Source organism: Triticum dicoccoides, chromosome 3B (assembly GCF_002162155.2).
Source record: "Triticum dicoccoides isolate Atlit2015 ecotype Zavitan chromosome 3B, WEW_v2.0, whole genome shotgun sequence".
Taxonomy (NCBI): domain Eukaryota; kingdom Viridiplantae; phylum Streptophyta; class Magnoliopsida; order Poales; family Poaceae; genus Triticum; species Triticum dicoccoides.
This window is the reverse complement of record NC_041385.1, coordinates 49,701,567-49,715,516: the sequence shown is the minus strand read 5'-3', so window position 1 is coordinate 49,715,516 and position 13,950 is coordinate 49,701,567. Positions and strand designations below refer to the sequence as shown.

General features: G+C 44.9%; 1 protein-coding gene and 2 long non-coding RNA genes across 8 annotated transcripts; 2 read left to right on the top strand and 1 right to left on the bottom strand.

Moving 5' to 3' along the window:
- Positions 1-4,222: 4,222 nt before the first annotated feature.
- Positions 4,223-8,938, top strand: LOC119274637 (UDP-xylose transporter 3-like). Of its 6 annotated transcripts, none has more exons than XR_005135253.1 (11): positions 4,223-4,445; positions 5,241-5,357; positions 5,489-5,548; positions 6,011-6,057; positions 6,162-6,191; positions 6,297-6,408; positions 6,628-6,797; positions 6,943-7,030; positions 7,105-7,207; positions 7,854-7,965; positions 8,666-8,938. XR_005135253.1 is itself a non-coding variant. In XM_037555355.1 (6 exons), the coding sequence occupies exons 1-5, from the start codon at positions 5,235-5,237 to the stop codon at positions 6,301-6,303; spliced, it is 267 nt and encodes an 88-aa protein (XP_037411252.1). In that variant the 5' UTR covers positions 5,199-5,234; the 3' UTR covers positions 6,304-6,408; positions 6,612-6,695. The 6 variants fall into 6 exon arrangements, 1 of the variants encoding a protein (XP_037411252.1); XR_005135254.1 differs by having other exon boundaries at positions 4,223-4,456; XR_005135252.1 differs by lacking the exons at positions 4,223-4,445; positions 5,241-5,357; positions 5,489-5,548; positions 6,011-6,057 and having other exon boundaries at positions 6,066-6,191; positions 7,854-7,952.
- A 74-nt stretch (positions 8,939-9,012) lies between these two features.
- On the top strand, positions 9,013-10,603 carry LOC119280718. The gene is made up of 2 exons (XR_005138161.1): positions 9,013-10,295; positions 10,384-10,603. It is a non-coding gene; the product is annotated as an uncharacterized LOC119280718 (long non-coding RNA).
- A 1,222-nt stretch (positions 10,604-11,825) lies between these two features.
- LOC119280717 lies at positions 11,826-13,660 on the bottom strand. Its single transcript, XR_005138160.1, has 4 exons — positions 13,564-13,660; positions 13,269-13,414; positions 12,295-12,462; positions 11,826-12,172 (listed from the first exon to the last, which is right to left on the bottom strand). It is a non-coding gene; the product is annotated as an uncharacterized LOC119280717 (long non-coding RNA).
- Between the last annotated feature and the right edge of the window lie 290 nt (positions 13,661-13,950).

Here is a 13,950-nt window from a genome sequence, read left to right as displayed (position 1 = left end):
GAGCCTCTTCGACGATCCCCCACCTCCCACTCCATTTCATTGTCGTAACCGCCGTCCGCGTCCTCCCGTTGCCGCGCCCGGTGCCCCCGCTTCGCGCACGACCTGGCCGTGCCCTCGCGCGTGCACGTCCGCCCGAGGCGCGCCTCTGTCCCTACTACCTGTCGTCGCCACACCGTGTCGCTGCTCACCTGCCTACAGCCTTGGCCGCTCCCCTACGCGCGTGTCGCACCACAGCCGCGCTTGCCCCCTTGCTGCCCGACGCACCTCGCCGTCGGCCCCGACGCCCCGACGCCTCCACTGGTCTGGGCGGGCGCCCAAACGGGCAGCCTCGCCCGCGCCCGTTAACCCACCCCGTTAAGCCCCCAGGGGCCTATGAAAAAGGGGCCCCACGCCCCTGAAACATTTATAAAAAAAGAGATTAAATAATAATAATAATAATAATAATATCAATTAATTAATTAATTAAAGAGTTAATTAACTTAATTAACATGTGTTAGTTAAATTGATAACCTAATTAGTCTATTTAATCTGTTAGGTGAGTAAAATAGTATATGACAAGGGGGACCCACCCCCTGTTGACCAGTCAAAGTTTGACTGGTCAACTGGGACCCCTTGGACCCACATGTCCGCCCCTCTGGTACACTTATGTGTACCCAGAGCTGGGTACACCTAGCAATTCACATTTATTCGAATTAAATTAAATTTAGAAAATGATTTAAAACTTTAAAATTTAATATAAAATAAACTGTAGCTTAGATGGAAAAACTTTCTACATAAAAGTTGCTCAGAACGACGGGACGAATCCGGATACGCAGCCCGTTCGTCCGCCACGCGTCCCTAGCATAGTGAACCTGCAACATTTCACCTCCAGTACCTCTGCCCGAAAACGCGAAACACCGGGGATACTTTCCCGGATGTTTTTCCCCTTCGTCGGTATCACCTACTACCGCGTTAGGGCACACCGAACACCGCATATTGTCTTGTTACGCTTTGTGATGCTTTGATTGCTCTGTTATTTATTGTGTTCCCTCGTCGTTACTTCTTTTCGATAGACCCCGAGACTGCCGGCGACCCCCAGTTCGACTACGGTGTTGACGACCCCTCCTTGCCAGAGCAACCAGGCAAGCCCCCCCTTGATCACCAGATATCGCATATTCTTCTCTATACTACTTGCATTAGAGTAGTGTAGCATGTTACTGCTTTCCGTTAATCCTATTCTGATGCATAGCCTGTCATTGTTGCTACAGTCATTGATACCTTACCCGCAATCCTAAATGCTTAGTATAGGATGCTAGTTTATCATCATCGGCCCTACATTCTTGTCAGTCTACCTTGCTATACTATTGGGCTGTGATCACTTGGGAGGTGATCACGGGTATATATTATACATACATACATACTATACAGATGGTGACTAAAGTCGGGTCAGCTCGATGAGTACCCGCAAGTGATTCTGATGAGGGGGCTGAAAGGACAGGTGGCTCCATCCCGGTAGAGGTGGGCCTGGGTTCCCGACGGCCCCCGACTGTTACTTTGTGATGGAGCGACAGGGCAGGTTGAGACCACCTAGGAGTGTGGGCCTGGCCCTGTTCGGCGTTCGCGGATACTTAACACGCTTAACGAGATCTTGGTATTTGATCTGAGTCTGGCCATTTGGTCTATACGCACTAACCATCTACGCGGGAGTAGTTATGGGTATCCCGGCGTCGTGGTATCAGCCAAAGCCTTCTTGACGTCAGCGACTGAGCGGCGCGCGCCGGATTGGACTGGAACGCCACTAGGCTAGGTCTGCTTCCGGCCGCCCACGCAACGTGCAGGTGTGCTCAGGGCGATGGGCCCAGACCCCTGTGCGCTTAGGTTTAGACCGGCATGCTGACCTCTCTCTTGTGCCTAGGTGGGGCTGCGACGTGTTGATCTTCCGAGGCCGGGCATGACCCAGGAAAGTGTGTCCGGCCAAATGGGATCAAGCGTGTTGGGTTATGTGGTGCACCCCTGCAGGGAAGTTAATCTATTCGAATAGCCGTGATCTTCGGTAACAGGACGACTTGGAGTTGTACCTTGACCTTATGACAACTAGAATCGGATACTTAATAAAACACACCCTTCCAAGTTCCACAGACAACCCGGTGATCGCTTTTCCACAGTGCGACGAGGGGAGGATCGCCGGGTAGGATTATGCTATGTGATGCTACTGGAGATGCTACTTGGAGATGCTACTTGGAGATGCTACTTGGAGGACTTCAATCTACTCTCTTCTACATGCTGCAAGACGGAGGCTGCCAGAAGCGTAGTCTTCGATAGGACTAGCTATCCCCCTTTTATTCTGGCATTCTGCAGTTTAGTCCACTGATATGGCCTCCTTACACATATACCCATGCATATGTAGTGTAGTTCCTTGCTTGCGAGTACTTTGGATGAGTACTCGCGGTTGCTTTCTCCCCCCTTTTCCCCCTTTTCTTTTCTTTCTGGTTGTCGCAACCAGATGCTGGAGTCCAGGAGCCAGACGCCACCGTCGACGACGACCCCTACTACACCGGAGGTGCCTACTACTACGTGCAGCCCGCTGACGACGAACAGGAGTAGTTAGGAGGATCCCAGGCAGGAGGCCTGCGCCTCTTTCGGTCTGTATCCCAGTTTGTGCTAGCCTTCTTAAGGCAAACTTATTTAACTTATGTCTGTACTCAGATATTGTTGCTTCTGCTGACTTGTCTATGATCGAGCACTTGTATTCGAGCCCTCGAGGCCCCTGGCTTGTATTATGATGCTTGTATGACTTATTTTATTTTTAGAGTTGTGTTGTGATATCTTCCCGTGAGTCCCTGATCTTGATCGTACACGTTTGTATGTATGATTAGTGTACGATTGAATCAGGGGCGTCACATGGCGAGCGAAATCACCAAAAGCACCACCAGTCACATCGACCTTCGCAATCAGGCTGGCCCAGTACTTGGCAAAGTTGCTCATCGACCACTGCAGCAACGTTTGAAATGTTTACAGTGGTCAGGTAAACACTTGGAGCACAGGCTTGAAAGCATAAACATCGGGGTCTACAAACTGAACTCAAACTAAGCTATTTTTTAAACCAAGAAGGGTTTATTGGCAGGACAGTTTTAATCTCACATGCTAGGGAGGAAACTCCAAAGACTCCAGTAATGACCAGTTATGTGGAGAGGAGGCAGGGCGAAGAGGGATGTTGGCCAAGGTCATGTTGTCCCCTTGGGCCCGCCGCATCCTGACTGCTATAGTCGAGCACTGCAACCATCCATTCAAACATACAACACAAGACAGACACTCATCAGCAAACAGCGGATAAAACCATCCATGGCAGAAAATCATCACAAAAAATCCTCTTATCTAACATATAAAGCCTCAAAAAGTGCTAGGCACAACCGATGCCTCGAGAGCACGGTACCACGCGAGGCGAAAAAGACCACCGCACCGCGCCCGCGCGTGGGTAGCGCAGCGCACCACGCGAGCGAAAAATACACCACACCGCGCGAGGCGAAAAAGACCACCGCACCGCGCCCGCGCGTGGGTGGCGCAGCGCACCACGCGAGCGAAAAATACACCGCACCGCGCGAGGGACGAACGGTACCACGCGAGGCGAAAAAGATCACCGCACCGCGCCCGCGCGTGGGTGGCGCAGCGCACCACGCGAGTGAAAAATACACGGCACCGCGCGAGGGACGAAAACGGCATCGAACCCTAGCCCCAGTCCACAGCCCCACGCCCCTCGCTCCTTCCTCCCTCACCCGCCGCCGCTCCCTCCCACCTCCTCCTCCTCCTCCTTCTGTGCCCTAGGAGCCCCGCCGCCGCCCTGCTGCTACTCCTCCACTGGCCCGCCACTTCCTCCTCCCCGCCTTCCCATCGCTCGCGTGCAGGCCATTGTGGCCACGCGCTTCGCGGGCGAACCCGATCTCCAACGCCTGCTCCGGGTTCACACGGGACAGGCTCCCCTGCATCCTCCTCCTCGCGGCCGAGGACGACGCCTCCGGAGTGAGCTGAGGGTGGGGGTCGGGTCTAGGCTGCTGTTGGCGGCCTGGATGCAGGCGATGGTGGCGGCCGACGGGGGTCTGGCGGGCGAGGGAAGGAGCAGCACCCGGCCAGCCGCCGTCGCACCTCCTCCACCCGGCCAGCCATGGCGCTCGCAGATCCGCCGGCCCTGTCGTCGCCGCTGCGCTCGCAGGTGAGCGGTGCCGAGAGCTGCCGTCGTCAGGAAACCGCGGGAGGACGAGCTCAACCCGGACAAGGTCGTTGTGGTCGTCGGCACCTCCTCCATTTGGCCACGAGCCCCCGCCCCCGCGTCCATCTCCACGCGTGTTGTGGCGACCCCGGGAGGAGCTCGAGCCGCATCGGTGGTCCACGGAGCATCTCCACGCGTGCAGCGGAGACCCCAGGATGAGCTCGAGCCGCAGCGCTGGTCCACAGCGCCGGCGCCATCGTCGGTGAGTCCCAGGTACAGTCAGGCTCTCTCCCCTCTCTACATCTCTCTCTCTCTCTCTCTCTCCTTCTACATCTCTCCCTCTCTCCGTTAGAGGGCAGCTGCCGACCCCGAGGTGCAACCGGCCATGGCAAGGCAGGAGGATTCGCGCCTGGCTATTCCCCTGCCTGCTGTAGAATCTAATCTCTCCCCATTGCCTCCTACCCTCTCTCTTCAACTCATCTGTTTCCTTGTGCAAATTCTTTTTTGTTTATTCCTATAAGGTGTTTGATGAAATTTCAGCAACGTCCAAGCATGCTCACCTCCAGTTCTCCAACAGTCAAAATGGAAAGATAACGTGAACATCCAGTGAGCACTATTGATGCCATCATGGAAAAATCACTGCTCTTGTTTAATTTTATTTATATAGTCAACATTTTGATCAAAGGATTCTCACGTGTTAGAAAACTGTACTCACATAAAACTGAGTATTGGTCTATGGAACTGGAGGTAGTGAGTTTCAGTTCTTATGAATTAATGTTTCTTTATTTATTTAGAGCTTCTGTTCAGATCATTGACGTTTGCATATCCCCTGTTTGTAGTATCATTTTGTGTCTCATGTTATAACTACCATTTTTTCCCTCTACAACCTGTAAATTTCGAATTTAGTTTACTGATCTATGAAAGTCATGTATAACTTGGCAGAAATGTTATCCCTACAAATAAGAACACCCTTATTCTTTATTGTGCAGCAACCATGTTGACAAGCTAGCATCTCTTTGTTCTATTCTATTGACTTCTTGTGGCATTATGTATGAAGCCCTTTAAGCACAAACCTTTCGACGCAAGGACTGTCATGGGATTTGGAGTGCTCAATGGCATCTTAATTGGACTTCTCAACCAGAGTCTAGGTTTCAACTCTGTCGGTTTCTATCAGGTAAGCATTGTTCTTTGTTTCTGTCTGAACTTACATACAATGAATAGTCAATTCTTTTTGGTGTTGGAGTTGCAACTGTGACTGAAATCCTAATTTCTAAAAATAAGGCTGAACTATGTATATATTTGCAGAGCAAGTCGAGCGCATTAGTTGGATCCAGCTTCTTGATATTGCAGAGGACTCGTCAAAAGGTTAGCACTTATTCTGTAATGTGGATCACATACAAAATAGAAATTTTAGTTTCTGAAAATAGATTGAACCATTTATATATTTTTGGATAACAAGAAACCTCTAATATCTACGTATAACGATGGGCTACACAAGGATAACCTGATTAATGATGAGATAATCTGTTTTCTACAGCTTGAATTAGCAAAAAAAATTGTAATCAATGTATGTCCCTACATCTTAACAAGTCATCCATTAATCACACGTAATGTGTTAGCCTTCCTTTTTATGTACTAGAGTTTTCTCTAGGTCACTGTACAAAATAGGCATCAATGCACTTTCAGACAGTACACTCACACTCATGATTCTATCTTCTTTAATACCTACTTTACGATTTTGACAGTTTATTACATATGTTCTGTGCAATTGTCAACTTCTATAATTCGAAGTTAATTGTATTTGTTCTGTTTTGGCTGCTCTAACAGATATACAGGGTTCTCGGCTGGCTGCGAAGATTTGACAAGAGGCACAAGTGAAATAGATCATCTCTTGTGACTCTCAAGATATGTATCCAGAGGGCAAGTCAGGTCTCGAAATGCTGACTGAATATTCCATGGCCTTTGTTTTTCTTGCTAGGTGGATTACTACTTCCTTGGATATTTTCAGGTTATTATTTCCTTGCTCCCCTTTGCCGGCAAGCATTCTCATCTTCTGGTCACTTGCGTAAGATACAACATGCTAATGCTATCTTGGTTTGGTTTGCTCTTGCAGAAAATAAATGAAATGTGCAGACCGACAACATGGACGGCAGGTCTTGCGGCTCCCAGCGCCCTCAACCCCCCACTGACCCTCTCTCAATTTTGATCTCTCCTCTACTCTTCTGGTGAGTGGGAGCAGCATGTGGATATGTTGAACTATATATTAGCTTTTGATTGGTGCCCATGAAGTACTTCAGAATTCATTATATAGTTGTGTCGGTGAAGATGTCGTAGATTTGTTAATATAGAAAACACAATTTTTCATCTATATCTGTTGACCTTGTGTGCCATAGGTAAACATATTTTCCTATCTATTTCTATTCTTCAGCCTCTTTATATTTCAGGGTGGCGGTGAGAGCGGGTGTGAAACAGTAGAGGCGGGAGAGGCGGCCATAGGAAGTATATGATAGGAAAAAGAATTGCTCTATGGCAGTGCTTTGACTCGGTGACCAGAGACTGACTGAGTGTGCTTGCAGTTTGAGGTTGATTTTTTCTGGTATACATATAATTGGAGGTATATGGTAGCGAAAGATAGTGGTATACATATAATTGGATTTTTTTTCTTAAATTATTGAAAGCTAGATAACTGGAGGTTGTGTATTATAAAAATGATGGACTATTTGGTGTCACCTATAACTGGCCTCGTCTTGTCTCTGTAGGTAGGCGCCATGGACGCCGCTCTTGTGCTCATCAAGGTCTGCTGCTCCTTGTTCCAGTCCCATGACAAGCAGCAGCAGTAGCATCATGGTCTGCCCCCTCCCACCCTCTCCCAATTTCCTCTCTTCGCTTCCCTGACCACGTCTCATCTCTGTTGGGTCAAGGTTGGGTTGGAGCTACAGTGGCCAGCCACCGGGACGACACTGATAGCCAAAGAAAGCTCCTTCCCCACCGCTGACAGCCAAAACCACTCTTGTGCTCATCAAGGTCCCTTTCACCTCTCTAACCTCTGTGTTAAGTCTGTCTGGTTCTAGGCCGATTCAGGTTTTTTGTTTTGTTTTTGCTTCCACTCTGTTTGATTTAAGCGTGGTGGTCAGATCCTCTTCAGATGTCCAGTTGAGACACCTACCCATTTCTTCTCTTTTTATCTCTTGAGAGGAGAGGATAGGATGCTAACTAGCGAAGTACTATACTACTACTACATTTCAAACCATAATAAGGTCCTTCGGTAAAAACAAAACAAGATTTGCAGCGTCGCAGTAGCAAAATTCCAGCATCCACTAGCCACACAAAAAAGTATGTATCCAGTGATAATATAACGAGAGAGGAATTCAAGGATTAGTTTATTATTAACCTATGTAGTGTATGCACTGGTAGTTGATGGAGTTTCAAGCAGCAAGCATGGAGCACCTTCTTCTTTCTATCATGTCACTTACCTGATAATTTTGGTAATTCTCTCCGTAATGTCATTCATATACCTGATAAAGCCAATTTCTTTGGGGCTCTCTGTCATTCATATGTTCAGTGATGCAATCTGAATTATTATGTAGAGGCTTGAGTTCCTTCCGTAGTTCTTTATTTTACTTAAATGATCATGAACCCTTTACTTAACATATGTCCTTTTGTACGTTAGCAAAGGGTCTCGCCACCGCGCGCAGTCCACCTCTCCCCGCAGGCATGCCGGCCACCTCCCCACCTGACGCACATCTTTCCCATGGGGCCATGGAACACGGTGAGCAGCAGTGGTACGAACCACAAAATACTACTATGAGATTAGTTAAATTCAGTGTTCTGTTGTAACTTTAAAATTGAAAACCAAGTTTCCCTGGACAAATATAGTTTTTTGTGAGCTTATTATTGACAATTTATAGTAATATGCTATTATGGGCTTTGCTCCACCATGATAAGGAGGAAAGAACTGCAGGCTATATTGTTCGTTGACATTCATGATCAGTTACACACCAAGCCTATATTTTTGCTGCTTCTACATGTTGCTATGATGGTCATTCAGCCCATTTTCTTATCGCATGACCTTGAAAAAGAGCTTATTTAGTTAATGATTTTCACTTACTAAAATTCAGATAGCTCTTGCTGTGTACGGAGCTGTTGATTACTCAAAACATGTTGATGTATTAGTTTGTTTCGGAGATGGTTTGGCATACTGGCGGTTTCGCTGAACTCGAGAAAGTAGCTTCACAACACAATGTGTAGTTCAGTGTAGTTCACAACACAAAGCTAGCTCAACCACACAGGCAGATTGATTGATCCCTAATTCCTCTCCGTGGCCATTCTTTTATCGGTCTTTCTGATATCTAGAGTACTTTCATTTAAGACCAGAACATCAACTTGTTTTTTGTTCTTAATTTTGTTGGCATAATGGTTTTAGTAGTTGTGCCATAAACAAAAGATATTAGCTCTTGACACCTCTTTATGTTTAATTTACAGGCTGTGTCACTTGTATTGAGCACACCAATCTGCCTCGGTAGACGGCTGCTGAAGTTGACCCACAGGTTGGAGACAAAGATAGTGTGACAATTGACTGACCTTGACATGTTTGAGAATTAGGCAATTGATTGTGCCATTTCTCTGTGCATTGGTACTTACTTTTAAAACCGGTAGATTTTAAGAAATATTTCCGATGCATTATAGAATGCCACCAAAACAGAATAACTCTCCTGCCTATTTCCATTTATTCTTAACATTGCTTGTTTTTCCTTATGATGCTACACTAGACTGCAGTTTTTGTTGTCACTACAATGATGTATTTTTTGATTCCATCTGCGCACAGAGGGTTCAACAACTGAATATTGTTATGCTAACACATGTTTAGTTGGTGTGTGTTTTGTCAGATAAAATGCATGTTTCTCAGGAGACACATACTGTAGTTAATTCCGAAGGAGAATAGCAACCTTTGCTTCTGCTAGATACGTACTTAAATTTATTGATATTCAACTATTTTTGTTGTTTCGGTTTAGTTCCATCCAAGGCCACCAGTTGGTTATAAGTACTTCCAAATAGTGATCACCCAATCTTCTGTAGCATGTATATACTGATGGTAGTTTCTTCCACCGAATATGTGAACCTGGAGAAGACTCACTATGAAGGTCTCCTGACAACTAAAGTTTTACCTGCTATTAAAACGGTCGAAACAGAGTATGCAGATCTTCAGTAGCTTCGACAGATTTTTGTTGAACTACGATTGTTTCTGTATGCTTCTTCTCTAAGAGAAAATTGTGTTCTGTTGTAGTTACAGTCAGTGGGGGCCTGAAAATTCACATCACCAAAAGAATTGTAGAATTTGATAAGAGAACATTTTCTTAATAAGTAAATAAGACGCAATTACAGTGTGTAACATTCTGATGAATGAACCTGCTGCAAGAGGCAATAAAAGTGACGATGCTTGATTTTATTAATTGTCAGGATGAAATATAAAGTAGTAAGATAAGTGTGAGCGTTCACCTAATTTGTTTTTTACCTATTAAATGGCCAGTTGGCGACGTACTGTCAACTTGGTACATTCAACATGCGTGTTCAGGTTTTAGGATGAAATTTAATCCAAGATCATTACTTTATGTTTTCCTACGTATATGTTGGCATCTTTGACTTTGATATGTTCGTTGCACTCTATTGGGCCTACTTTTGACCCAAGTACATTGCCATGCAGTCGTGTGAAAAAGTATTGGGCTTGCAGTGAAAGAAGTTCCGGCCTTTTGAAGCAACAATTGACATGGCTGTACATACAAGTTTCTTTCTTGGATGTCTATTATTTGTTTTTCTGCTAGCTTTGATTTCTCTTTTTGGTCAGTTGAAACGGTTAGTCTTGATAGGTCGACCACTTATATTATTTCGAAGGTTCAATGAGCATATGGTAAAGAAAGGTATCAATAGATTCACCAATGTAGATTACAAGAGTAAAGGTTTATCTAATGAGGCCTTGTCGCGGCGCTGCAAGTGTTGCCCCCCTCCTCCCCAAGGGCTAGGTGAAGGAGGGTGCATGTGTGGTTCTTCTGCAGCTCGCAGCGAGGATTCTTGTGTCCAACCTGCACAAGAATGCCAAGAAGTCCTTCTCGGAGATGTAAGCCACGGTGCATGTTTCTGCCATGATTTTCTTTGGTTGGATGTCATGGATTTAGGTGTTAAAAAATTATGGGTTGTGGATGCAGGATTAAGGACATGTACCTGCACTACAACGAGAGATCTTGGCTGCTTTTTTGTGGCTTCCAAACTTGAAATGTTTGTTTGGAAGTTAGTTTAGTTTTTTGTTGTGGATTCACAGCTTCTCACATGTACCGTCCTCTTAGACCTTTAGATTTTCAAAGAAACTAAATGAAGATATGGTGGTATGGTCTCAATAGTACAACTTAAAGCCTTCCATGCTTTATATTTTCTCTGAAATTTGCTCTTGAAGAATCATATGTATCTATGTTAGATTTGGTGAGAAAAGGCGGCTTCCAAGCAGAGCATGTGGGAGTGTTAGCACATTTGGTTTTTGACTTCGGTGTCTAAATATTCTCACAACACTTGGCTCCCTCTCGGCCTTTGCGCCATTGGCGCAACGAGTCATTTAGTAAAGACAACAACACACGATGCAACTACATATAACAGGCACATCATGACAAGAGGCAGAAGTGTTCATCATACACAGAAGGGAGAAAATTGAGTTTAGTTTAACCAAAAAGCGTTGCATATTCATATAGAAGAAACTGAACATTCAAAAAGGATACTTCAGTTTTAGTCAAAGTTTAACCATGCACATACAAATTGAACCAAAACGTGATGTGTATTCAAAATCGAGCAAACAACATCTAACTGGGCACAAACAGCACCTATCGGTACAATTAATAAATGTGCAACCTAAGAATAGATGCGTGTCACTTAAGAATAGACACTGAGAACACCTAGATACTCCCTCCGTCCCATAATATAAGAGCGTTTTTGACACTAACTATAATTGCTGACAGTGCCAAACTCAAATGCATGTTCCGTCGAGCTAATTTAAGTTAGTACTTAAGACCAGACCATACGGACAACCAGAACAGGAAAAGCCAAACCAGCGGTTGGTCTGCTCCGGTTTGTGTAATGGACAGTTAGGGGAGGAAACAAGGGAAAAACCTCAACCCACAGCATCATGTGCGCCCAGAAGGCAAAACACCAGTTGGACTGTCAATTCCTTCTAATAATGTTATTGCAAGCATGTGAAAATCAATACCTGCCAAAATAAAGGAGAGAACAAGAAGTAGAAATCCCTATACACGAGTAGATCGATTAAAAACTGCACGCTTTACCCCTCGAACGATTACGAAAGACAGCCAAGAACTTGCAGCGCAAAACCCTGAATCCTTGTTTCATGAAAAGAATAAGAAAAAGACTGGAAGTCTGAAAAACCCTCAACTCCAGAAGGAAAGGTGAAGAACAGTAGGATGCGATTCGCCGTACAGAGACGGGTTTTGCTACTTCCATGAAGAAGCAAGGAAAAGAGAGACGTGGATTTAGGGGCGGACTGAGAGTAGCTCACAATGGCTTCCTGGGTGTTGCATCAACCTGATTTTATTTGGTGCAGCTCAAGAAAATTAAGATGATCAATTAAGAATTCATTCATGCACTCCAAACCAAGGATGATCCATTACTACATCGGATGATCAATCACCCCAAACCAAGGATTACCAAACTCGTCCTACCAAAGCATGAAAGCAACATGTTCCACAACTAAAATCAAACAAAAGCAGAGCTATCTATTCACCACGATTCTGAAAACAAGAAGCTAATCAAACACCACGACAAAACTAACTAACCTGATGAATCTAATCCAAGACAACCAGCTTCTAGTACTCGGTGCTGCCGATGATGAAGATGGTCTTGGGGTTCACCACACCGTCCTCCTTCAGGAAGATCTGGAGTACTGGCCTACAGAGGAGCAAGGCCTTGCATTTCAGGAAGATTTTGAGTACTGACCTACAGGTTAAGGCACACAGCAAAGCAAGAACACATCAGGCACTCGCCGAAAACTGATCAACAGCACCAGAAACACAAAATGACGAGCTGAAATTGACAGATACTGGAAATATAAAGGAAACCTGTTGATTTCCCATGGACCAGGCTCCATCGCTCAGTCTTCTCGCCCAAGATCACTCCGGGTCCACCATCACCAGCATAGATCTCTTCGACGTGCCACCTTTTGCGATGGCCCAAAGTTTGGCACCAAGTCGCCACTGCCGTCATGCATCTATAAGGCTAAATTTTTCCTAAGAACAATATTAACTAAATTAATAAGAAAAATATGCTCAAGATTTACAGCAGTCTAATGAAGAGTGTGTCTGTTAGAAGTTTGAAATGACACGCCATCATTATTTCTTCTCAGCTTGTTACACTACCATCTACTTGTATGGAAGGTGTCTGCAGATATATTCTACTCACTTGACAATATAGCGAAGATATTTCAGCTCCAAATTGAGAAGAAGTAATGCCATTTGATAAATGAACAATACTGGTGTGCATATGAAATATTACAAAGACGCATTTAAAACAAAAATTCCACTACCATCTACCGACCACAAGATTGCGCGGTTGGGAGAAGAAATCTTTTGCTGTAAAATTTGTATGACAAAAGGAAGAATGCATGGATAAGAATCAATTTCATATATAGAAGGAACTACACTCACAAGATTTGTTTAGCAACACCAAAGAATCAATATAAACTATCACCCCTGAGCTTCGGGGAAGGAAGGTGTAGACACAAAAGGGGACACAGGCACATGTGAATGCGATTACAAGCATACAATGGCATGTAAACTATCAAGCTGCCAGAGGTAGTGCCATTATTATTGTCATTGAAATCAACATCTTATGAATTAATTCGAGACAACTCCAGCATGTCTCTAGCATGATAGCATGATCCGATTTTCAACTATAATGTGCATAATCCAGTTTCCTCGAAATGAAACACCACCGCACTAGGTTCTATTGGTATGAACCGAATTATTCACAGAAGAAACTAATCAAAGTATACAAGCATTTGATTAACAGTATCCAAGTGAAATAATTGGCTTACTTAAGCTCCACCTCTGGTTTGTTGTGCCTCTCAACTTCTTGGCAAAGGATATCCTAGAGGCAAGCGAAATCACAAAAAGCACCACCAGTCCCATCGACCTTCGCAATCAGGTTGGCCCAGTACTTGGCAAAGTTGCTCATCGACCACTGCAACAACGTTTAAAATTTTAGAGTGGTCAGGTAAAGACTTGCAGCACGGGCTTGAAAGGCTAAACATTGGGGTCTACAAACTGAACTCAAACTAAGCTATTATTTAAACCAAGAAGGGTTTATTGGCAGGACAGTTTTAATCTCACACGCTAGGGAGGAAACTCCAAAGACTCCAGTAATGCCTGATGAGGCAGGGCGAAGAGGGATGTTGGCCAAGGTCACACTGTCTCCCTTGAGCTCGCCGCATCCTCACTGCTGTAGTCGAGCGCCGCAACCATCCATTCAATAATCGTACAACACATGACAGAAACTCATCAGCAATAGCAGATAAAACCATCCATGGGACAAAATCATCACAATACTCTTATATAGACAACAGCACATGATGCAACTACATATAACAGGCACATCATTACAAGAGGCAGAAGTGTTCATCATGGACAAAAGGGAGAAATATGAGTTTAGTTGAACCAAAAAGTACTGCATGTTCATAGAAGAAACTGAACATTCAAAAAGGATACTTCAGTTTTAGT

Excerpts from the sequence above, each read along its gene's own strand:
- LOC119274637 (XM_037555355.1), top strand. The coding sequence starts at position 5,235 with ATGAAGCCCTTTAAGCACAAACCTTTCGACGCAAGGACTGTCATGGGA. Across the intron at positions 5,358-5,488 it reads ACTCTGTCGGTTTCTATCAG|AGCAAGTCGAGCGCATTAGT; the intron begins GTAAGCATTGTT and ends ATATATTTGCAG. Across the intron at positions 6,058-6,161 it reads AGATTTGACAAGAGGCACAA|GTGGATTACTACTTCCTTGG; the intron begins GTGAAATAGATC and ends TTTTCTTGCTAG.